Source organism: Lasioglossum baleicum, chromosome 3 (genome assembly GCF_051020765.1).
Source record: "Lasioglossum baleicum chromosome 3, iyLasBale1, whole genome shotgun sequence".
NCBI classification, from domain to species: Eukaryota; Metazoa; Arthropoda; class Insecta; order Hymenoptera; family Halictidae; genus Lasioglossum; species Lasioglossum baleicum.
The window spans coordinates 2,122,018-2,147,925 of NC_134931.1; the positions used below are offsets into that span (position 1 = coordinate 2,122,018).

At 43.3% G+C, this 25,908-nt stretch overlaps 1 protein-coding gene across 1 annotated transcript in view; it reads right to left on the reverse strand.

Annotated features, from left to right (window-relative positions):
• Positions 1-25,908, reverse strand: part of LOC143207117 (phospholipid-transporting ATPase VD) — a 40,746-nt gene that overhangs the window by 5,958 nt on the left and 8,880 nt on the right. Inside the window, exons 2-9 of the mRNA XM_076420222.1 lie at positions 23,922-24,527; positions 23,539-23,718; positions 22,997-23,257; positions 3,636-3,911; positions 3,402-3,570; positions 2,601-2,954; positions 689-984; positions 441-608 (exon numbers count right to left, since the gene is read on the reverse strand). Of these exons, the coding sequence (XP_076276337.1) occupies positions 441-608; positions 689-984; positions 2,601-2,954; positions 3,402-3,570; positions 3,636-3,911; positions 22,997-23,257; positions 23,539-23,718; positions 23,922-24,517 (2,300 nt within the window). The 5' untranslated portion in view covers positions 24,518-24,527. The remainder of the gene's footprint in view (positions 1-440; positions 609-688; positions 985-2,600; positions 2,955-3,401; positions 3,571-3,635; positions 3,912-22,996; positions 23,258-23,538; positions 23,719-23,921; positions 24,528-25,908) is intronic.

Below are 25,908 nucleotides of genomic sequence, written 5' to 3' on the forward strand. Positions count from 1 at the left end.
AATATCGTGTGTATGCGCCTCACAGAGTTCAACCCTTAAATGAATTTTCAACGTGGTTTCGAAGAATGCAACAACTCGTTTAATGTACAGGGTGAACCACGAATCGTGACCAGTAGATATGATACTAATCGAATTCGCCTTGAATTCCTCTAACAAGTAGGCGTAAAAATTGACCTTGGATAATCATGAAAGAAAAGATTTGACGAAAAATTTGCTATACTCACGTGAAAGCTCTCTTGAAACCATGCTACACCTGATAAAAACATTTTCGATCAGACTGCTAATAACAGAGTAATCTCTACTGGTCACGATTCGAGGTTCACCCTGTATTTAATATTATACATAATTTAACGCTTCAATCAATAATTATTTTTAACCATGTGTATCAATCTAGAAAATCAAATAAATTTCTCAACTTGAATCTATGCGGAGAAACTGACCTGGGTACTTTGTTGGAGAGTTTGGTGGAATGATTGAGAACAGACTCCATCTCGACCATGGAGGATATGGAGGAGACGTTGTCCTCGAGGTTGTTCGGGTGCGAGAACGTAGCCAAGGGAATGACAGGCGAAGGGGTCAAGCTCCTAGCCTCTATCATTCTCGTGTACCTGGAAAGAGAAGCGGGAGGGGATCGCGTGAGAATCGATTTGAGGCGGATCGATCCGAAAGAATGAACCCTTGTACGAACCTTCCTGTCTCGTCTCCGTTCTTCTGCGGCTCTTCTATCACTCCGCTAGAGTTCATGCTGTCGTAGTGGGGTTGAGAGTTCACCACGACCGTGTTGCATATCGCTAACACTACCAGCAACTCCTGCAGATTGTGTCGGAACGTTCCGATCAACAAATCCTCCTTCAACCGAGAAGAGGGCACCAAATTTTCTCCCTCCCCCGTGTGCGAATAGTCCTGACCACCGACTGCGCATCGTCTAAACAGCATTTTGTTCTCTGTCAGCGTGCCGGTCTTGTCGGAGAACACGTACTGAACCTATAATTCGTATAAGTACAATAACAACATTCCTTGAAGGCAGTTTCTAAATCTAGAATTACTTCCTGATAATTTTACACGATAACAATAGTTATCGAAAGCAGATCTTTAGGCAAAACAAAAATTTTCTACCCGAATTGCAACGATCTGGGATGAAACAAACATTTACTTTTTTTCTTAATATGTTTAATAAGATTATGATAATACGCTCGTCAAAAGAAATAGAGGGATCATTTGTTCGAACCCGAAAAATTGGTCCCACTTTACGTGATCATAACTCCGTCAAAAATTGCCGTATCGATATCATTACACAATGGTTTGAAAGCCTGAAACCTCTAGTTTCAGATGCTCTGTTTCAAATTGTTGCTATGTTGGTTTTTTACAAAGTTATAGCGAGATGAAGACAACATTCACGGTTAACAAAAATTTTGTGCAACTTTGAAACATCACACGGGGAGCAACAAATTTTTTTGATAAATCGCGTTAATATCATATGGAAGGGCTGTCTTTCCTGTGTAAATTATGTGGTTGTTGAATATTGTGCGATTTCTTTTATTCGGGTTATTCAACATTGAAGTAAATATGGTCTTTTTAACTTTAATTGGCACCAGAAAGCTAAAAAATTATCTTAGAATCTTGTGCAAAAAAGCAATAGAGAGAGCGTTTCTTTCTCTTTGTATGCACTCCTTTTGTTTTTTCAATTGCATTAACATTTTGATGTACCAGGTGTTTCTGAAAATATGCTTAAAAAATGCACAATTTCCATTTTTCCTTTAACTCGCTATATCTCGGCGAGAAATGATCGTAATGCCATGATCCGAACGTCAGATTGAAGCAGAGATTCTGCCGAATCGATTGAGTATCCCATGAACTCGCTGCGACAATTTTTTACCTATGGCAGCTGTGTTTCAAAAAAGTTACTGCTTCGTAGAAATTAGCGCGCCACGTACAGCGGCTGCCTGACATCTCTGAATACGCTACCGCCGCACAGTGGAAAATTTGGACCAAACTCGATTCAAAATGAAAGAACTTTCGATAGAAATGAGGTAGAGCGATGAAATTTTTTTTAATTAAAGCTGAAACTTTACAGAATATGGGGAAAATAGGGAGATTATGGTACGAACGTCTTTTAACGTTGAGAAAATTCATTAAACATGCAGAATTTCAAGAAAGTGTGGTTTCTCCAGTACCATACGCGGAAAAAATTTATTTTTAACATGCTATATATCATTTCCTGCAGATTTTCAGACCAGATTTGAAATCAGCTTGAAAAAATCTACGGGAAATAATATATAGCATGTTAAAAAAAAATTTTATAATGTTTTAAAATTCTTCTAATGCTTTTACTGTTTTAAATTACAACTACTCATTTTTGTCATAAATGAATAAAACCCGGTGTCTAATAATGATCAACAAAATTATAGCGAGTATTTCAATGAAAAAATTCGGAAGAAACCTGTTTCTATAGATGATAGATAGGTATTTAATTTGTGTTCCCGAGGATTACTGAATACCGTCTAGATCTTCGAGCAGCCAGGTGGAGGAACGGTGAAATAAAGGATCGCTACTTGATCCATATACCACGTGGCACCGAGCCGATCAATCTGTGCCCTCACCTGACCCAATTCCTCGGTGATGTTGAGCGCACGGCATTCGGCGGAGCGATCCGCGTCCGCGTCGTATAACGCCGCGTCGTGCCCGATGTGATACACCTGGCCCACTTTCGCCATCTCTATCGTCACGTACAGGCTCAACGGGATCATCACCTGTAGGATGATCACGAACGTCCAGAACGTCAGCATGCTTTCGTAGCTCGGCTCCTGGAGGATCGGGATGAACGGCACGAACGATAAACCCGAGTAACCGGACAGCCACAATCGGCAACCGATCGCGCCGATCACGCACAAAAGCAACAGGATCATCACGCACCAGATCACGTCCTTGTTCATCTGCTTTTCCAACCTGGAACGCTGGAAGAGGAGCAATTGTTTTACACAATTATTTTCAGCAATTCTATTCTTCTGTAACTTCATCAAAGTTCGATAAGTAGTCGACTTTTGCTTTACGACTGTTTTGGACTGCAAAAATGCTCGCGAAGCGATTACAATGAATATCTTGTTGTTCATAATGAACAAGACTAGCTACCGGTGTGTACTATTGTGGAAATCTTTGAGTCTGTATAAACGCAGTCTTGTTTTAATCGGCATTATCATTTCCACGCGCGATAGCCAAGATATCTAGGATTAATACAGTATGTAATCATCATCTGCATTTTCTTTTAACTACAATCTTGGCGGATCTCGGATAGATAATCTCTTTAATACTTTCACTTTTATAATCATCACCAAAACGCGCTGCACGACTACCTAGCAGTATTTTCTCTTTATAATTCAACAATCACGAGCTCTAGGACGTACCTTGTACCTCGGCCCGCCATTATTCAGCATCGCCTTAGTCTCGTGGCCGGCGTAGATCACTATGCCCTCCACGAAATCGGTGTTCTTCAGCAAACACTCCCTGAGTAAGAGGTTTTCCGTAGAAACAGGTACTCTGCCGCCATTAGGATGAACCACGGCTCCGTGAAACCTTCAAGTATCTTTCGGTGAACATCTCTCGCAGATTGGAAGATCGTTGTTAAAGGATAGTAATACCTGTAGATCCTAGTGCTCGGTTGATCGACCTCGATCACCGAACGGAACTTGGCCGGCTGGAAGGTGTCCTGTAGATCGACGAATCCTCGGACCACCTGTCGCTGTTTCAGATTGGTCTCTCCGTCGAGGTTGCAGGTATCGATATATGCTAAGCCCTGAGGATCGCTGCTCCGCAAGAGCAACACGTCGGCCGGCACCAGTTCGTTGTTCGATAGGTGAACCAGGTCGCCGACCTTCACGTCTTTCCACGCCACCTTTGCATACCTGTCGTCCTCCCTGCAATCAGACGAACCGTATCATCGACGTAACCATCCCTCGCCACCGGACTTCGCAGTCTTTAACCTCCTCTGGGACGAACAAAGCGAAATAAAAATCATTCAATTTTTAATTTGATCGAAATGTCAGTGCTCCCATACCACGACCCTCTTGCCTTCATCGTTGGGAAACTCTTTAGCTGTCACGCAGATTTTAATTATGATTAACTAGTGACAAACAAGTCGGCACCTAATCAATTACTAAACATTCAGGTATTGTATGAGGTGTTCTATCAATTTAATATCTATAAAATAAAAAGAAATCGTATAGAATGAAATTATTCTCGGAAGAAATGTTTAATTTTCCAGTTAAAATAGCTCCGACTGACTGGATCAGATTCTTAAGAAATGCTTGAAGAACAATTTACGAAATTGTGGATCATGAATAGACCGCGGATCTTTGTGCAAAATAAAAATGTTCTGCATTGATTGCGAGAAGCAGGAATAACATAAAAAGTAGAAGCAACATTACAACATTCTTGAATTTTTAAAATCTTAAATGCATATATAAAGATCTGCAGCCACTTCATGATCGTCTAAATTTTGTGAAATAGTCGTCGCTAATGAAATGCCAATACAATGAAATGCTACAGCATAATTGGTTTATTGCGAATTTTCTAACAACCTGATTGTCGTTCATCTTTTACAGACACTCATTTGAGCGACTGCATAGCATTCGCTTCGCGTTGCAGCCTTTATAACAAGATGACGAAATTTCCGTTCGATTCTCATCTCCGATTCGCGAACACAATTATTCGTCGCGTTTCCCCGGAACCCTAGCATGCGCCGTGATTGCACGGTTGCATCTTCTAGAAACGTTTCTGCCATCGTGTCACGAGGTTGTCGATCGAGCTTGCATCCTATCAGGCATCGTCTTTGTCGTCTGGCCAGCATTTTTCCCTCGACAGTCACATTATCGAACCTCGAGAACACGAAGGTATCTGGCGGTTCGATATTCGATCCCCTCTAGCGAAAGTTATCGAAAGAACGTTGCCTGGACGACGGGAAATTGCCGCGCGACAAAAGAACCTGAAATTGTTCGGAGGAATACTTTCTGCATTCTGCATTCCAAGACCGAGGAAGAGATGGCTTCCCTGTCCTCCCACGCGAGCACGCTCCGATTCACGTTTCCGGGTCTGATCAGATACAGACTGTTACCACTGACTGGTGACGTCAAAGCTATCTGGATACGTTCGTTAGAGAATTTTCGATCCTGGATATGTCTGACACAGAAATACATACCCAGCTGACATCAATAGCTCTCGGTGCTCGAAATAGGGCGCACTGCGACTTTATTATTACTTTCGAACATACTCGCGTAAGTATTTGGACGCACTTTAAAACTATAACTTTTTTAGAATCGAATCATATGACCCGACTTCTTTTGAAATGTTAGAGGAATTGGTTTACCAAATGACATGTAGAAGAGATTTTCAAAAAATTGCCATTGCGAAGAATTACATGAGAAAACAAAAAAGACACTTTTTAAAACTTTTTTATTGGAGTCCGTAATGAAAATTTAAAATGTGCTGAACATTATACACGAGCTACAAGTGGTTAAATGGGGGTTTTCGCGACTTTTGGTCAGTTTCTGCTTGAAATCCACAGATTCGTACATCTTTCGATACGTGTTGTTTTTTTCTATGTCAACCGATTTCGATGAAATGTTCAACATGTGTATAACTAACATACATCTGCAAAACGTACTTATATTTCAAATTTTCATTACCAACGTTTATTTCATTTTGCTGTGCTATTTGAATAAACATCTAGTATTGAGAAATATATTCAATCCCCAGCGAATCCACGAGTAAAATCAAAATATTTAATTGAAGATTGATAGTGTGGCACAAGGCCGACAACATTAAGAGGCTCTTCGGCTGCCTTTGCAAAGCTGCACAGTTCGAAAAGATCGAAATCGCTGAAGATTCCCGAAATATCGTAAATCAGAATCGCTGCTCATAGGATAGAAAAATAGAAAGCTCGAAGAACGAACTCGGTAGGTCAATCCGTTCTACGTTAAAATAAATCAGAACGAAAACCGTTCGCACCTCCCACAGTTCCCGATGGCCGCTCTTGACTATTTTCGACCTAAGCGTAAATCTCACGAAAATAGTCAAGATCCTCTTCGGGGATCTCAGCGCTCGTAATAATATTTCTAGAACAGAATTCTGTTTCGAATCGGACATAAATTCGAAATGCGGCCGTCTAACAGTCTGGGACGTGACCGAATCGATCCGATCGCGAACCAGACGAAGAGATTCGCTTCGCTTTCCCGTTCTACATACAATATTCAATATAATGACTAACCCTCATCTATCCCTTGAGTGATTTCCATACATGTTTCACGAATAATTTGAACCTGTCAATCGGGATAGACAAACTTAATTAATCATTTTTCTTTAGTAATTCAGTCATTGCTGTTCGATAATTTCCTTCGTAATTCCACCAAGCAGTTTTCTTAATTGTTCCCTGCCGCATACTGTATTTTCTATTCTCTCGAGGAAAAATGAAAGCCAATTTTCTACCATTTAGAATAAGTTTTATGACATTTCGCTGTGTGATCTTCTACGATTTTTCAGGCAACTTAAAGATGCCACACTCCGTATAAAAAATGTTGGTACATCCTCTCCGTAAACAGCACACAACTTTTTCTTTCGTGCACTGCATGTTTACCTTTGCTGTAATAAAAAAGCAAAAGACGATGGAAACGCGTACTTTGATTTTACATATTTGATACGATAACAAAAAAATACTTGAAAGATTAGAAACCACGACAAGACAGGAAATGACGTCCGAAATGGCAGCTGTCAAGATATACCACGATTTCATGATTTAAAATAAGGTTAAGTAGTAACAGATAGAAGCAATGCCATTTCTTACATGAAAAACGAATTAACTTTCCGAACGACCTAATATTTGTATTTGCGTGTGAAAATGTCTATTTCGGCGATTCCATTAGTCTTATCTAACGACTTTGTAAGAGATTGTAATTAAAAGATCAACAGTCTTATCTACACTGCACAATTCATTACTTTCAAAGAAGAAATTTATCCCTTTACAGCACGATAATGTGTTGCTACGTCGGAACCGACTAATTGATCTGTCCTTCAGAGTACATTGGTGACATAATCGGTGGGATGAAACAGAGGTGAAAGATTAGACAAAGTGGCCCGGCAATAAACATTTTTCGTCGCCTGTGTGTGTATAAATCAATTCGAAGGCCTGTCTGCTTAATCGTTTTGATCATTTACGATCGCGTCGATTCGACGACTGAATTAAGACAAACGACAAATCTTTTTAGATCTCCTAACGTCATCCTCCTCCTCATCGACCTCGAAATTGTTGCTAGTCTCAAGGTCGATGTCCGATACGCTTGAGAAATTGGTTTCTCGCGTGGGTCGAACCTCTCCGGGTCAACTTCGAGCGTTTTTTGTTGGACGCCACCATAGCCTTCGTTAAAGGTATAATAATCAGGGACACGCGGGTCAAATAGCCTACCGATCAATGATCCCCATCCAACGGTGAAAAAATTGCGTAACGTTGACCTCTCGAATAAAGTCTGGGTCGGGTTTGATCACCCTTGATACATTCTCCGATCTATATTGGCCAGAGTGGAAAAATGGCGTCGCGTCGCACGAGTATGAACAGACCTTGAGTTAACGTCAGCTTGGTCATCTGTGCAAGGGGTATTTTCACTGTTCGTAAACAATTAATAAATCCGTACATAAGTAGACTGGGAATCTTTATGCAAAATAAAAATTGTTTGCTTTAATTTCAAACATAGAACTCAACAAATATATATAAAAAAAAACTTCTTAAAAACGACGCTTATATTAAAATACACTACAAAGGAGAACATAATTTTTTCCTGGTTCTCCCAAACATTTAATATAAATTTAAATAAAATCATGACATTGGTGACTATAAAAATAAAAGCGTGGAGCGCCCACGAAGATTACGTCAATATGCATAGTTTTAGCACTCAACGCTTTCATTTTTATAGTCACTAATGTCATGATTTTATTTAAATTTATATAAAATTTTTAGGAGAACCAGGAAAAAATGATTTCCTCCTTTGTAGTGCATTTTAATATAAGCGGTTTTTGAAAAGTTCTTTTTTATACATTTCTTTATTTTCTACTTTTTGGTCTTTTTTAAATGGAACCCAAGATATAGTGATACTGGTATGAAATACATAGTAAGATATAGAAACGCAAGATATGGAAATACGCGAGATAGAATGAGGGAATGACTCCGAGAGACGACGTCTCTTGATGGAGTCCGAAATTGTCCGAAATGTAACTGAATGAACGGAACACCACACTGACTGAGCTTCATCGGTGCGAAATGGGTCAGTGGAGTGGGGATGAGTCGGAGTGGGAACTCGTAGTGGAGTAGGGAGCGCTGGCGCGCGGTGTGGGGATCGCTGAACGCGATTACGTACTACCGAGCGTCGCGCTGCGAGGTGTGACGGTTAATATTAAAAATTTTGTTTCTCCTGAACGCACAGTTTTTTAAAATTTGTTTTTTAATATTGCATTGTCATCCAGTTCTAAGCTATGTTTAAAGTTTCAAGTCTCTAGCTCATCGGGAAGTGGTTTAAAATTCGATTAGAAGATTTGACGCATACAACAACAACTCGGCAAGCTAATATAAGCGTGGTAAATAGGAATTCATTTCTGATTTAACCATTTTACTAATTGTAAGTGGTAAGAAATTTGTTGATACTTTTCAATTCTTCTAATCTGTCCATCTTTTTATTACATTTGTATAAAATTCGCGACGTAACGACAAGTTATTCGTCCCAGCAAGGCTCACGTAAATTTGGGATAAATTGCAAAATTCGACGGCACGAGCAACGGAAGCTGCGCGCTCGCGAACACTGCGAAGAACATTCTTCACGATAACTGTTAGGGTAACGAATACCAGATACACCGTTCGTCACGTGGGCGATGGAATCAGTAATAAACCGAAACTGTTTCGATTTGCATTTTCCTTATCCCCGAGGTCGCATGACGTGCCTTCTCTTCTCCGGCGAAACGGGCAACGCCGGTTAGCATTATTATTACGTGTTTTCAAGGATGAACAGTTAACGGTGCACAAAGGAGCAGCCGTCCACGTGGCTATTTTTTCCGTACGCGTGTTCAAAGCGATTAGTCGCACAATCCTTCGTCATTGAACCATCTGGATTCTTGTACTAAAGAAAAATTACCTCAACGCCTCGCCTACCTGTGATCACTGCCTATTATTTAAAAAATCACAGACTAATTCGAAGTCCCGGAATCGATTTTCTTGACAGCAACAGCAACAGCTTGTTAGAGTAACATGGTGGCCGAGCATTACGGTTTTTACTTGAGGGAACAATTTTGGGGTTCTTTTAACCTCCATGAATCAGATTAAATTCTGTTAAATTCAATTAGACTATAGCTGACGTTCTGGAAACATTTAGTTTTTAGCTCACGTGCAATATTATACAAATTACTGATGTTCAATTAAGTATTAATAAGATTTTATGCAGTCATGTGATAAACGAGTTAGAGCAATTTAAAAGAGTTTAAGAACGTCGATGTACCATTCTCAACTTGTCAAGATTATTTCAGAAGAAAAAAGGCGAGGATCTGCTATTCGATTAAATTGACCCAAACAGTACACTGATAAAAATATACACTAAATACGCAGAGATGATTAGAGCACCTTTATCAGGCTTCCGATAGATAAAGTATCAATAACATTAACAGAATCGGGGATAACCTAACTTCTTTTATATACTTTGTTTTCCACGTCATAAAGTTTGCACTCTAGTAATGAATTCGTGCAGCGTGGAGTCATTTTTCCATGAAACGTCGTTCCTTCCGCGGCCCTGTTTTAATTCGCGGAACAGGGAAGTCTAACACGAAGGTTTCGAATTTCCACGATAACGAATTACTGATAAATTGGCCACTGGTGACGGCAACAGGGTGGGTAGCCTTAGGAATTCGTTTATGCAACGCGGCTTTCGCATAGATAACGCCTAGTTAGATAACAAAACGTCATTTTGACTGTCGTGTGTCGGAACAATCGCGGTGACCACACGTCAAACATTTGTCGCGAGCGATTTTCCAGTTAATTCGTTGCGAAAATTCCAAGGAGATCGCCTCGCCTCACGCAAACTCCGATAACGTTATCGGAGGCAGTAGGATCGACAATGAACCGGAACGAATGAAATCCAGAAAACCAAAAATCCCAACACAGATTCCATGTTTCTCTGTGTCTAATATGTGATATGCACTTAATCGTCGCTTATGTAAAAATTGATTTTCAGAAGTTTTTTAATTCAGATTCTCCAAAATTTGTTGAAAGCTAGTGTGCAAGCTGTAAAAGACGGCTGAGGAAACATCCATAGATAGTCAATGGAATCGATTCATGGGACGAGCATATCGACGTTCAATCACAGATCGAAATCAAAGTGTACACAGCGGTATCTCGATTCTGCTAACTCGAACAGAGCGACTTATGGTGTTCTACTGTACGTTCACGATTATATCGCCAAGGTAAACACGGCTCCAGTGAAAAGATTAACGTTTATTACCCTCGCGCGAGCATTTGCACGGTGAAATTCGGTTAGGTAACGAGATCGAACGCTTATGGCACGAACGTGTTTCAGTGTGCACAAGACGTAGACGTTACAACTTCATCGCCTTGTGTAACGATACGTACAAATTGCACGTTGCAAGAAAAATTCCTGTACGAAAGAACTGCCCGTGCACCACTCGACTAAACACTGTTCAAACATGTTTAAGTAACGACGACGTTATTAAAAAATATGCGGTTGCCTTTGGTAGAGTCTAGGGAATCGTTCACGCAAAACGTCTGCATTACTTTCACGATTACAGCACAGCGAATTCTTCAAATAAAACACAGAGAGTGCTACGAATATTTCCCTTGGAGATTAGAAAAGTTTCGACTAATTTATTTATGTTGCCAATCTATGTGGACGTTGGTCCTGGAATGGTTTAGACCCTTTCTGTGCATAATTTGTTGCATCGAGGATTGAGATTAGAGAAGGTATAGCTGCAAAATGGTGGATAATCGCGACCAGTATCGCCCAATGACAGTACTCTGCTGGACTATCGTTAATTGAGGCAGATAAAGCTCGAGGCTAACGATATTTCCCCGGGTACACTGTTTTCGAAGGTGGTGCACGCGGAAAGAACCGCTTGTTATTGATTGGACGCTCTCCACGTGCGTATTCTGTGACGCTGTCGCCAAGTATACAGGGTGGCCCGCCACCAGCAACAAGGACAACAATAATCCATCCTAATTGCGCGCGGTGTCATTAAAAGCTAATGCGCGAGGCAATTAGAATAGCCCGAGGTGTGTGTGTCTCTATCAAAACCGAAATTATCTGTAACAATTAATATAACGTCGCTTCGTTGGAAATGTAGTGAGACAATAATAGTTTATCGAAATTTTCGAATAGTTACCCATTGAATAATAGTTCAAATTTTCATTGAGTCGAGAGAACGCTTAAGGGTTAATTGTTTTGCAAAGAGAGGTACATCACGTCTGACCATTTATGACTGTTTCCACTAATATTCCGTATGAAATCGTAAGTCAATTTTCAGAGGCAATTTTCTAGAAAACGTGTTCTATATTTCGGAGTAATTGTCTCGATTGTGATCGCATGCTGTCATGCTGTCCTATAATTTATGTCCTTAAAAAGGTAAATGTAGCGTCTTATAACAACTAGCTGTATTTTTGAGAAACTGTATCGAAGCAACAAGTCGAAACTGTGAGCAATGGATGGACGCGTTTGCCAAGATCTGTGCAATATTCTTATTTGAAAATTGCGGATGTGCATGAAGATTCATAACCTGGTGGGCCAACTTCGACGGAGACGGTCCAGGAAAGTTTTATTCATAGTCATTCTTCGCGGATAAACGTAAGAAGTTGAATTAACATCCTACTGAACCCTGTGACCGAGTACTCTTGAGCATTTCTATCAATGAAAAGCGAATCTGTGCGTTTTCATAGCGCGTGTACATTATTAAAAGAGACACGTGTAACAACAACAGATAGTAATTTATTAGCTTTCACGCGCATCATATTTGCATGCCATCCTAGCAACTCATCATTGTTCCTGAGTTAGCTGACAAATGGCATGACTCATTTCACATAATAGCTTATATATCATTCATAAAGACATAATTGCTGTTTCTTTTACCGACAATACAGCCGTGAATTATGAATCGACTTAATAGTATCATTCTATCGACAGCTGAAGCTGCCTAATCAAAAATATGTTTACAAAATAATCAGTGAAATATCATATTGATTATCAAAATCAGTCAAAAATGTTCGCAAACAAAATTTCCTCTCGAAAACGTCTACGAATGTAAAACTGTTGATCATAATTGCTGACTAATTAGCTCTAAAGTATCCAACGCGCCCCATTCACGCGATACCCCGCAAGTGCAAGGTACGGTTCGAGAATTTACAGGGAAAACCAGGTGTGAAGCGAAACTAGGGTAAAACAGATAAGAAACGAATGCACGAATGCATTTCCATGCAACAGCACGCTAAGCAAAACGTTCGAACACAATTTTCCCGAGCATGAGCTCAGCCAGAAAATTGTAATCTCGTATATCTCTGGCTTATCATCTTCGCGTCGATTCCCCGTTCATCTGTTCATCGATTGGTCAATGGGTGTGCCATCGACACAAGCGGATAACAGGTCCGAAAATAATTCGGGAACGACTTCAAATCATAATTCTTCGTCTGCGAGAGGAAGAATTCCCTGAAGAGGGTCTCCGTTTCATTGGTTAATTTATTCTGGAGCCGGTCGAATGTCCATAGCACGAGGGCAGGCGTAACACAATACCGATTCCACGCTTAAACTGATGTAATCGGTGACGTCAGCGGCTATTTAACGGACACCACCGCGAACTTTGTTTGGAAAGGGAGCTACGAGTATGGTTTCCCCCCTGATCTCCTTTTAGAATTTGTAAATCCTCTTGATGCCTCTGCCGGTTTAAAATCCGCAGTCTTGTAACAAATTGACCGAATCCTTGAGGGGGTAGACTCATTTCCAGGATTGCAAGGGTGTGGGATGCGCGTTCTCATTTCTAGATACTACAAAGATGGGGTTTTCAGTAGTCAAAAGCGCTGGAAGACGTAATTTGCATTATTCGGAAGCATACAACTTCGCATGTAGCTATTTTCATAAAGCTGCGACAGCAACATGTTGCCAAATAATGCAAATTACGCCTCGAAAACGTAAAAATAGGACTTTTGAGGGCGATCGCGACCTAGATTGATCTTATATCTAGCGCTTTTGACTACTGAAAACCCCTATCTTTGCATTACCGAGAAATAAGAACGCGCATCCCGCACCCTTACGATTCTAGAAACCAGACTGCCCCCTTAAGAACAATTGCGATTCAATCAGAGCTATAATTAAAATTTCCCGAGAGGGGAGAAAAGCGATCATCGATACGGAACCTGTGCATCGGTGTCCGAGATAAAAATAGCGGAACAATAGTTTCCTCCTTGAAATTTCGCGCCTCTCGTCGACTCTAGTTTCAATCGTGCAACAATAAGGAACGCGTGGGCGTCGTTTCGCGGTTTCGTGCTCGGCCAGAGAGACACGCACATCGCGGACGGGTTTCGATCGTATCGAGGTTGTATATCGAGGCATATCGTCGCGTGTATTGGCGCGCCTTCATCGGCGAGCTCGATAAAGATACAATCGGCCCTGAAATTGGGTAATTGAAAGACCACGGGCGCTTTTTACGTCGATTGCATTCATAACCTCGCCCGATAAAATGTTTACCTGGCTCCGATAAATCGATGAACTGACATTCTCGCTGACGGTCGCTTTCGAGACCCGCATATTCGAGGCTATGCGGGAACCCCGGCGAAATTAACCTTCGACTCTTTCCTCAAATTTCGATAAACAGTCATTCGGAAATTTTATTCAGGCTCGTGGATCGTCGGTTTTGATCTTATATAAGGATCGTGCGGAACGATCCTCCTTTTTTATCGCTCATGCGATGAAAACCCGTGCGCGTAGGAAAATCCAATCTCGATTTGATTCGGCTGGTATCGTTCTCGAGATAAGATCCTCTTTCTAATTGATTCGGAGAGCCGTCCGTTGATTGAAATGTTCGCCACTGAACTATACACGAAGCTCGAGCCTCACACGCCAAATTATCAGTCGAATTTTAATGAGAAATTGAGTATGCAATTATTTAAATTGTAAATATCAAGTATCTATTAAACTGATAATTATGGGCGATCTCAATGAATTTAGTGTTGCCATTCTTATACGGCAACGAGATACTTTTAATGCTTGGTAGGTTTAACGTTTATATAATTTCTCAACGCGACCATATATCCGCGGTGGTCAGGAAGAACGCCGCATGTCACATAATTTCACTTTCGAGATATTGCCGTTTAAAGTTTTGGTCACACCAATGCTTTGCCATAGGATATCGGTTCAATTGTACATATTATGTTTTGAAGCCTTTCGAATTTGTTTTCATGACTTCTTTTTTGGTAAATACGTCAATCCTATACTACGAAGCTCGGTGAATGCATAAACTCAAATTTTTTGAAATTGTGACATGCGGCGTTTTTCCTTGCAACCACAGATATTGTAATTAGACTGCAGATCTTGGCGCAAGAAAAACTTGTCTGCATCCAATTGCAAGGAGAAATAATGTAAATTGCCTCCAATGCATAAAATCTGTAATTATAATAAAAATGGCGTAACATTCAGATAAAATCAATCTTGCCATTCTCACGAAGCACTACACGCGAGTCACAGTTTGAGCCTTTCTGTAGTAGGTTTCAAGAGTTGCCTTTTTAGATCAATTTCGAAAGGGGTCAAGGATTCGTCTGGACGTTCCCCAGATTTACGGTGGCGAATTTGATTAGAGCCGTACGAGATTAATAGGCCAGAATAGCGGAATTATTCCGTTCGGATCGGCCGCGTTATCGAATGTTTTATTAATTGAGCGGCCACGCCTCCCTGTCGTCGTCGGTTCAAAGAATGGAGAGCTGGAACGAGCCACGCTGGAACGATGGGTTTCATTGTCGCGCAGTACCGGCTCTCTCGGTTCGTCGTATCCAGGAAAGAAACGAGGAAAACGGCTCGAGGGACACGGCAACCGGTTTTATTGCCGTGCCTTCCTCCGGCTCCGCTCTGCTCCGCTCGGCTCCGCTTTATTATTCCGCTTCCCAACGTCTCCTCGGACGAACACTGGCTCCGTGAACTATCCTCTCTCTCTCTGTACGCTAAGCGCAACAATACCTGCCAGGTGAAACACCTTCGGAATTCTCCCTGATCGCGCCTAATTCACGCTCGTATCCCCCGAGTTAGTGTTTCTTTCTGGAGCCAAGAAACACATAGATCTGCTTTCATAGTGATCTAGTCAGCGCAAAATTTGTAGGAATCCGGCACGAGCTTTAGCACCGACCTAATATTTGTTCCAGCTCATTGAAGAGGATTGCCAATCTGTTCCAATTGTTCTCCATAATTCTGTAATTTCCGCAATTGTTGTGAAATCTAATTCTGTCACTCTGGAACGGACTATAAAACGAGTTTTGATGAATTGTAATTCGAATATGCAATATTGCAATTGAAATGTGCTCTTCCGCATAACTATGAGTGCACGCGTCGTTGCTCGGCCACCAGAGGAGTATAACAGTGAAACAAATGGTGTGCTCGAGCAGCTTATCGCGGTCGCAACAAGAACCGCAAACAATGAACACATTCATGGAAAAACTCGGCGATTTGCGCAATCGTTTAATGAAGGAGTGGACGCAAGGAACAGAGTGGGACAGACACTTTTGACGAATAACAAATAATCTTACGACAATTCTCGATTTAGGGGGACAGAATGAATGCCGGAGCAAACAATTCTGCAACAACCTGCGGCACAGGGAACAGAACGGAGGGACACGTTTGATGAAACTCGCTCCGCTACGGAACAAATAATTTTGTGACGATTTAGAGAATGGAGCAGAGCTATTTTCTATGAAACTCGTTTCGGCGCGGAGGAGCAAACAATTTTGCAACAACCTTTCAGGGAGCAGAACGGAGAGACAGTTTTGATGAAACTCGGTCCAGCGGGGAGCGACAAACAACTTTCCGACAATCATTGACACGGTAAGAACAGAATGGGACGAAAAGTTTCAAAGTCCCTGTGTTGGACGATTCTCCGGCGATTTCAGGGTTGAATCCCGTTCGCTCGCGGAGACGGCTAGCCGACGTTGAAAGGAAGCTAACGGGGCTGACAAAGTATGTATAGTGTTTTCGAGGAGGGCAGAGGAAAGGAGGTCGAGGGAAAATCGCGAGCCGCGTAGGCCGGCAGTCGAACCGTGAACTCTTCCCCCAGGAACCCGTTGTCCTCCTCCTCCTCCTCCTCTTCCTTCTCTATCCTCCTCCTACTCTTTCTCCATCCTCGAGGCAAAAGGAACGCCGCGCTCCGTTATTCCGATCGTGATGCACTGCTCGATGCAGCTCGCGCGATTAACGAGCGTCGCGAATTCGCGCGGACCTCGGAACACGCTGGAGACACGCGTGGCTGCCATTGCTGGCAATATTAGCATCGCTGCCATTGCTCGAGCGTTTTGAATTTAGATCGTTCCGCAACCGAGCTTCCGAAAATTATACATAGAAATCCTGCAATGATTCTGTGGAGAAACTGTGAGATTTTTTATTCTTCGCTGTGGCGATTAACCCCTTTCATTATGATTTATTTTACGGTTGCAGTGATCGAGTTTCCTTGACGTTCACAATTTCCCAGAAGAAACAGAAAATTTGTATGCGATTTGTATGAGATTTTATTTCGGAGCACCGCGAAGGGTTAAAATCAGAATCTACGAGTCAGGTTCCCGAATTGTATAGAATCGAACGGCCGAAAAGCGACGCAACTTCGCGACAGCGGTCGAAACGGATTAATCCTTGGCTGGAATTCGTGGCGAGGGTCTGTCCGTTCTTGACATTGCCAGCGGATTGGTAGGCAGAATGATCGGATCTCGGCGGTGAACGAAATTAAGCGGCAGCCCGAGGAAGGTCAGCTCGTGCGTACGCGTGTGCGGTTGTGTACGTGTGTGCGCAACCGCGGCCAGATAACTGGGTAAAGGTCGCGCGACCAACAACTCGGAAGAAACAGAGAGAGGTCCCTCGAATTGCCAGCTCCGAACCGAGAATCTGATACTGCCACACCGCTCGAAATATCATATCGTTGATCCACTCGATCCTATTCCGCTCCGGAAGTTTCTAGGCTCCCAAACTCTGGCTCCTGCTCTTACAATTAGATGAACATCCAACTCCCCTTCTAATCGCCCAGATCCTCGTGACTATGGCTGGTTCCACTTCTGCGATCCTTCGGGACACGTGCTTCAACAGCTTCGTTGGTGCTTGATAATATGATCGATTGTACGAGCTTTCGTTCTTTGTGAAAATGATGATTACACTGCGGATCTTTATGCATTTATAGTAAAATTGAGTAAATGAAATTCAAAATAGTCGAAAAATTTTAAAGATTGAAGATGTCAATATACGATTTCTCCTTTACTAAGATCGGTGAGGAAAGAATTAACATTCAATTTAGTTTCTATTTCTTACAATCGATGCAGACAATTTTTATTTTGCATAAAGATCTGCAGTCTAATGATGATATTTCGAGGCACGTGCTTCAACAGCTTCGTTGGTGCTTGATAACGTGATGGATTGCACGAGTTTTCGTTCTTTGTGAAAACGATGATGTTTTACCCACAGCTCAACTGATTTAATTGTATGCACATTCTCTGACTTTGGAAAAATCCTCTCAAGGCACGTTCCACTTCTGCAATCCTTCGGGATACGTGCTTCAACAGGTTCGTTGCCACAATATACCGGAAGCAATACGGTCTTTGAAAACACGATGAATTGTACGTGCAATTGTACGAGCTTCTGTTCTCTGTGCAAATGAAGAGGTCTGTTCACCCACGCTTACATGATACAACAACGTGATTCAATGTTCGTTGGCTGCCAAATTTTGAAGAGACGCCGACCCTTGGGACCGCTTTTAACTCGGACAACGTAGAACCTGTCTACAGTCTCGGCCAGTCAAATCATCTAATCATCAATCTCTTCGTCTTCTATTTGAGCTCAAATAAATTTAACATGGAACAATAGGTGGAAATTTTTCCAATGTTTTCACTGCTTTATATTTTTCTTATTCATTTTTGTCATAAATCTATAAAAGCCGCAGTCCACTAATGATCACCGCTCCAACCTATAATCTTTGTTTATTTAAAAGCAAATCATTAGCGTGGCATTCTCAGTGGTTTGCCAAGGTTTGGTGCGCATTATGGATTCGTCTATCACGGTCACGAACGAACGGATCGTCGCATCGCGGCCGGGATCGATGGATCGCGGATATCTCTCGATCAGCGGACAGCCGTGAACGCGTCCGTCAATCGCGCCTCCATCAGCTACGTAACGGAGGGTGGCGCAATGAAACTGCATCGTGCCTCGTGCATCGCGGTTGACAAACATTTCCAGGAATTCATCGCACGAGACCTAGTTTATGCGCTCGCGTTTCGCGTTCCCCGCGGCTCACACACGTTCCTTCTCGAAAGTTTTCAATTGTACCGCATGATCGTATCGCTAGCCACCGATTATGCATCGTCTTGAAAACGAAAGTCAAAGTAGCTTCGCGAATTCGAGAAAAATGATCTGATTCGGTCAGCGCTGATTCGATTTTTGTGTCGGGTTTCGCTGCCTCGGAGCTCATTTTGCAACGTTCTGTTAACAGTCTTCTTCGAGCTCGTTTTGCACAGACAAAGCTAAATCAATCATTTACCATATCATATCGAGTCTGACGTACAAATGTTAATCATTCCTTTTATGTCCAGATAAAATTCCGTTCCTTGCCATCAGTGTCTAAACATTGATCAATCGTCAGGATTCTTTGTTTAATAATTTTGTCCTTAATACTCTCCATCCACTCACTTTTCTCATAAATACAGGAAATCCGCAGTCTAGTTACCACACGTAGAAAAATATTCAGGAGACATGTAAATCCTTGTGCAAGCGCTTACGAGCAGACATAACAATGAAAGAGGATAAAACTAAGAACGGGAAGGAAGCAAAAGCAAAAGAGTCCAGGAAAGTGCGACGGAAATTAGCGGGGAAAGCTCGCGAAGGTCGCAGTTCCAGCAACAATTTCCCACGGGAGTGCTTTCGCTAAAAAATTCTTCTGTAATCCCAACCGCGAGGCTTTTCGCCGAAGCTTTAAATCCGCAGAGATCCAGAAATCGCGAAGTAGCATTAAATTGAACCGCCACGCGAGCATATCGTGGCCACTGAATCTCTGCGCACACCCTAATCGTAGCAAGAAGATTCGTGTTACGGCACACGGTCCGCCGATGCTTGTGTTTACGCGACTGTGCGTGCAATAAAGCAATATCAATGCAATTAATTCGTCACGCGGTATTGCACACTGCAGCGCGTCACTGCACTTCGAATAAAGCCGAGGAATTTGCTCGGCAAGCTGCAGAACGACGATGATCGAGCAGACAAACGCGAAGAATACGCTCTCGATCGATCATCGAGAGTTCCTCGTTATCGCAACCGTACCTCGATTAATTATTCAAGAGATACGTCGCGTAATCGGCTGTCTAATGAGCCGATAAAATTGAGAAAGAAATCGACCGCGATGCGAATCGACGCTGCACGTGGAAAACGTCGATCGATTAAAAGATCAAGCGCAGAGCAATGTTAACTGTGATTAACACACGACTGGGAATATTTTAATAAATTATTTAATGGCGCTTTTCCATTCGTAAACTAAGTGGCGATGTACAACTCGTGCGTGCAGATCAACATTTGCTAACAATCGTAATACACTCACTTTCTATATCCCCCATCTTATAAATAATTACTGAATATTCACCAAAAGATTGAAAAAAATAAAGCTCATTTGTACACTGACACATTGATTTGTACAGCGGGGCTTCCAGAAGTGTTGCTCTGACGAGTTGATTCGTCGCTAGGAACAAATGAGATTGTTCTCCCAGTTGTGCTCAAATATCGTTGCGCGCCGTATTGTAATATCTAGGGTAGCTTTGATTACATCACGCTTTTGTTTATCAGGGCATGAGGATCGCTTTAGGTTCTGATTATTCCGATAGAAACCTTCATGTCCGGAATTACGTCAGCCTTCGTAGCCAAGGTGTCTCTGTCGTCGACACCTCGAGGCTGTTCAAACAACCGATTCGCTAGGCGGAAAAATTCTTTGCGACCGTCAACACGTGCTTTATAGTTAGCGGTACGAATTTAATTGAATTGGGACAATGTATTCGAGCATATATGCCTCGTAATGACGGTCCGTCTTGTATCCATTTATGCATGGAAAATTTTCAGCCGCGAGGGAAACACTATGTTAACGGGGATTAACGGTGTTTCTAATTTTATTTAGATCGTCCCGGTTGGTGGAACAGGTTGTTCTCTTATTCCGAGCTATGTGAAATTACGCGCGGGATTTTTCACACGTAATTCACCGGTGATTCTCTATCCCACAATTTTTAATAAATCTGCGACCCATAGCTGAACTAATTTTACTGTTTCTATTAACGAAAAAATTTCAACAAGAACGATTCACCGGCATTTAACTAACTGCGTGGAATCCATTGAACGGTTTCTCGCAACTAACAATTTCGCACTCGCTCTAACTAATTATGAGAGAATCTTATAAGGATCAATTATCCCCGAGAACTCTCGCAGGTAGCTCACGGTCGTACGACAACCGTTTAATTGTCTTAAGGCTTTCCAAAAACGGTCATCGTTTCGCAGCTACGCTCTTTATTCGGGCGAAACGAGCCTATTCGTTTCGGAGGACGCGCATAAAGCGTGAAATCTGTTCGAAGTTATTGAGCAACCGGTCGTACAACACTCTGGGAAAAGTAGAGGAACAAGAGCCGTCGGGAGCAGTATGGGAACGCCTTGAAAACGTTTTTTCAAGCGGCGAGGCTCGCGCACAGATGACAAATAAGGATCGTCGCGCAACGATGAGACCGCGTTTACGCGATTGCGGCGATGATGACGAAAGCAGGAGAGGTCCGCGAGATTGCGGCTGCGACCTCTCGAGCTCTGAGAGCCTCGGAATTCATTTTTAACCGTTTAAATGGCCCTCGTAGCATGACGAATTCAGGGAAGCTATTACGTTCCCAACTTAACGTGATAAATTGCGACGCGGTGATAAAACGCTGTCCCAGTGGAGCTACGAACGATCAAATGAATAAATTGATTTTGGAAATTGAATACAGTGTCCAAACAACGAATCAGTGAGAAATGCAGCGATTCGGTGTAACGGACGGATGAGAGCAAAAATGGAAATGTCTTGCCACGTCTCCAGCGGAAAGAGAACCTAGGGAGAGAGAGAGAGAAGAGGAGTGTGCATTGTATCGGTTAGCGACGATTGGACTGCGCGTTATTTATAATGCACCTCAATTCCGCAGGGTTGACCGAGAGCGATCGATGCGCCACGATTCCAGCGCGCGGGAGACAGTCGTTTGAAAAATAATTCTCGTCCCGACCTTGCCCTTCGCGTTCACTGCCACGCCGACTTCCTTTCAATTTGCTCGATGAAAGTACGAGATCTTTCCGCGAACGAACCCGCTGCCGTTTCTCGAATTAATCATCTCTGACTTAGTAACCTGTTAACCGATTGGCTCGACGTCAACGCCGTGCCACTTGACCCTCAGCCTCTTTCATGTACAATTTCAATATTTTAGTCGATCCTCGAGCCGCTCCAGCAATTGCAACCGTTTCCTCGGACTATCAAGTGTCAGGCTGCAGAAAATGATTAGTGGCGTGTGGACCTTGATGCCAGATAAAGATCGTTTGCATCGATTGCGGGACACGAGAGCTGGGAGTTTCCTTCTTTCGTTAACAATTTGAAAGAATTAAACACTACTAGATGTCCTCTTTCCTATCTTTTTACTATTCTACATTTCATAGTTGCACAAAATGAGTAGGTGCAATTCAGGGCGGTAAAAAGATTAAAGATAATTCATAAAGATCCGCAGTCTATTAAGAATATATAATTAACAGAGACACACAGCTGACCCACCGTGCGACGAAAAGGCCTTCGAAAGGCCGATTCGACGACGCAGTTGGCGAAATTAGAGTGCAAAGCATGAACAACAGTTCTCTTCCGCGAAAGGATAAGGAGAGAACACTTTCTTTTCCTCGTTGGATCGAACGTTCGCCGGCGTGCCTCGACCTACATGCCAGTCGATCGAAGCCGATCGGATTCCGCGGATCGAACGAGCGTCGACGCTTTTCCCGAAACACAGGTCCGCAAACCGAAAATAGGAGCTGAACGTTGTCTTTGGCCGTCGTCACAGCTCGAAACACTCGCGTTTACCGTTCCGCGAACTCCTCCCCCTGCTTGGAACCAAAACAGAACCGAAAAACGCGACCATCTTCCGATCGGAGCCATTCAGCCTGCTTTGAAGTCCCAGAGTGAGGCTAGAAATACCGAAGGCGAACGTTCTCAACGTAACAGCTCTTTAGAAAACCGAACCACAACGTGTGCTCGATTGCCCGCACCGGTTTACCACCGTTCCGCACGATTTCCCGGACTTTTACGCCACGGGAGACTGGACCGATCGCGATCCGATCGATGATCCAAGGAGGATCTACCGCTACTTGAGTCTTGGTTATCGTAGGAAAAACAGACTATCTTTTGGAATTTTTCTTGAGGGAAATTGTGAACATTTCGCAATCGTTCTTCTTGGGTTTGAAAGAGTATACTTTCGTGTGGTTCTTGGAATTTTTTTATTAGGGAGGCTCATAGCTTTACTTTTTAAGGTAAATCTTTGAGTGCCACCTTTCTCGAAAATTATGTATAAAGCGCAAGAAGGTGGATGGAGTGCTCATTTCGTTTGATAAATTGCCTTGACTTTATGGGACTTCTGAGACTGGGGTAAATTGACAGTCAAAGTGTTAATTGAACGCGTTCTCGTCCAACTAAATGTTGCTCGTGTAAGGTGGTTGTCACTTACCTGACGTAGACGCGACAGGTGAAATTGTTGACGCGGCGGTCGCTGGCGAGCCTCCGCCGATCCTCGAAGTAATCTTTCAGCGCCGTCACGCCCAGCACGAAGATCACGGGTATCATGGCGACCTCCTTGCCGAAGGCATTTATGGCTGGCACCCAATTAAGCAGAACGATAAATATAAAATACAGATTGGCCACGCGGTGAAATTGCTCGAGAAGGTTGCGAGGTAGGAAGCTCAGCATGGTGTACTTCGTTGTGCGTACTCTGAAACCAGAACGGATGATCCGGAACTTGATCCAACTTCAGGACTATTCATCACGATCTACCAGTCACCCAACTCATCCACTTCGTAAACGATGGGAACTGTTTCTATTCGATCGAATCGTCGAGTAGCACAAAATGGAAAATCATAAATAGATCTATCATCTTTCGATACACTTGTCTTTGGCAATATATTATGAACAATTCGTAGTTTAAAGTCGCGAAAATTTGCTGAGCATTCAGTTGAAAGTTAAGGGTTGAAAGTTGATAAATCGAGAGGTTACCTATTGTTCACCCTTTTCCCATTGGGATGCTGACTCGGCGGTGTCTTGGGGGGCACCAAGTGGTTCGGCACTATGGCCCTGAGACGAGGTTCCTCTGGCAAGGGGCCGCAGCATCGCGACCAAAGTTTTCTCCACCAGGGTGGCTCCGCGCTACGTCTTATCGTGTATATCGACTCCGATCTGTGGACACAATGCAAAACACTCGTTCATCCGCTTGCTTTCATTTTCATCGGTATAATCTGGTCGGGAGGGTGGGATCCGACACGGGTCTTCTAATCTCGAACATTTTGCTGATCTCAAAGCCAATTACAAGGAGTTCGATTATCAAAGGAAGATCAAAAAGATTGAAACGATGGAGAAGAAGATGAAAAGAAGGACTGTACCTGGAAGCCTGTCGCGAGTGACCTCGAAAAGAGGGAGTCTTCCCAGCAGTGGTGGGTCTGGGCTCTTCCCTGTGTCCAGGTGGTAGTATGAAGTCGGTTCTGGAGCCGACCCTGCTGTGTCCGGTGACCGTGTGGCCTTGAACGTCGACCACCTGACCTTGGCTGAAGGCCCTTTGATGTCCTGGTTTCTTCAGGGCGGAAGGTCTCGCGCCACCGACCGCAGAAAGGGGTCCCAGGTAAGATCCCTGGAGTCCGGAGCTCGTCAGGCTCTCGGCGAGCACTCCTCCATGGCTGGCAGACCTTGCATGCGTCATCGGCCGGGGCCTCCTCCTGATCCTCGAGGTCTCCGATGATCCTGTGTCCTCCTCGTCGCCTCTCCCGAACAAATTGCAGGTGGTCGCAACCGTCCCGGCTGTCCCGACTGTCCCGACTGTCCCGACTGTCCCGACGACCGCCGAGCTTTCGGACACGGGCCCACCGGTCGGGGCCTGCGAGCTGCTCCCAAATTGAGGACGACCCGGACCCGGGAACACGTAAACTGACGCCTGCCGGTCCATCTCCCCGCTCGCTGCTTCCTGCGCCCCGGCTTCGGACATGCTGGCACATCTGCGCACAGAAAACACACCGGAATCAGCTCAAGAACTGCGAGAATCGTGCTCGTGGCCCCACGTGGCCTGTCCTGGCCCTCTGGGGACGGTGGGAGTGGCCTGGCCACGCCCACTTGCCCTACCCGACGCATTCCGCGTGTGGAGATTAAACGCTCAATTTAGACTCGATTTAAGTGTGTATGACTAAATATGTTGTACCAATATTTGTCATTCGTACATACGGGAAAGTACCAACAAGCTTGCTGATATTAAATAATCAACGCTGGTACTTCGACGGTTTAGAAGATTCGGAAACACTGTTTTAGGTACACATTTCTGAAATTATATTCTTCACGACAACGCTAGCAAATCGATCGTTTCAGTTTCTTGAACCTGCTTGACGCTTCTCGAGTATAAATCAAATCGTCTAGTCTCGAGATCGCGGTTCCGCAGGTCCAAGGATCCAACTAGTAAGACACAGACTGGCCGATGATGATGGAGAACCATCAGGGTGGCCGGCGAAACGTGACTGAAGGAGGGAACGACTCTGCTCTAGGAAATTGGAGCGGTTAGGGAGGCTGGAAAAACTGGCCAGTACGGTCTACGCTGCCAGAGATGAGTAAAAATGGCCAAGTTTGACAAGGGTGGTGCGGCCAAGAAAATTGGGGTGGTTCGGGGGGAGCCAGGAGCTGGTGGCCAACGAATACCAAAGAAGGGCAGAGGTCGTAGCAGAGATTGGTGGGCTGGTAAAAAATCGACGGGATCGCCAAGGCTTGTCAGGAATGATCGAAACACTTACTTCGTAAATTAGCAAAAAAGCAACATCTCTGTTCGCGTTCTTATCGGTTCAAGAATGAAATACAAGAATCGTTATTCGGCGAATGGTAATTCTGAGGTGGCAGTAAAGATTTCCATGCCGTTATTCCAAACAGTTTTCATTTCGTGTGCAGAATCTAAAAAAGATTACGTGAATGTTCTAGGTTGAAAGAAATGTGTCGATTGTGGAATTAAAAGTGCTTCGAGTACAAAGGGGTTTATATAAATTGTGTAAATAGAGTAAATCATGAGAAGCTGCTAGAGCTAGAACAGACTCAATTATTTGAATGGAACGGTTTCCAATCGGTTCTCCCCACCTTGTTTCGATGGACCACGTCCGCGTTAAAAATTAACGTCTCCCCTGCTGGTTTATTTATTCATTCTTCTTCGCTATCCTCGCGGTTCTCCGTTACAGAAACAGAAACCGGAAGAACCAATGAAATTTGAAGTGCAACAATCAGCATGATGTGTAAACATGGAAGCGGAAGTAGATCGGCAACCTCTCGAACAGACCAATAATTTAGAGTATTTTAAAGCATCGTTCGAAAGATGTTCTGAACGATTTCCTCGAGAAACGCTCTTAG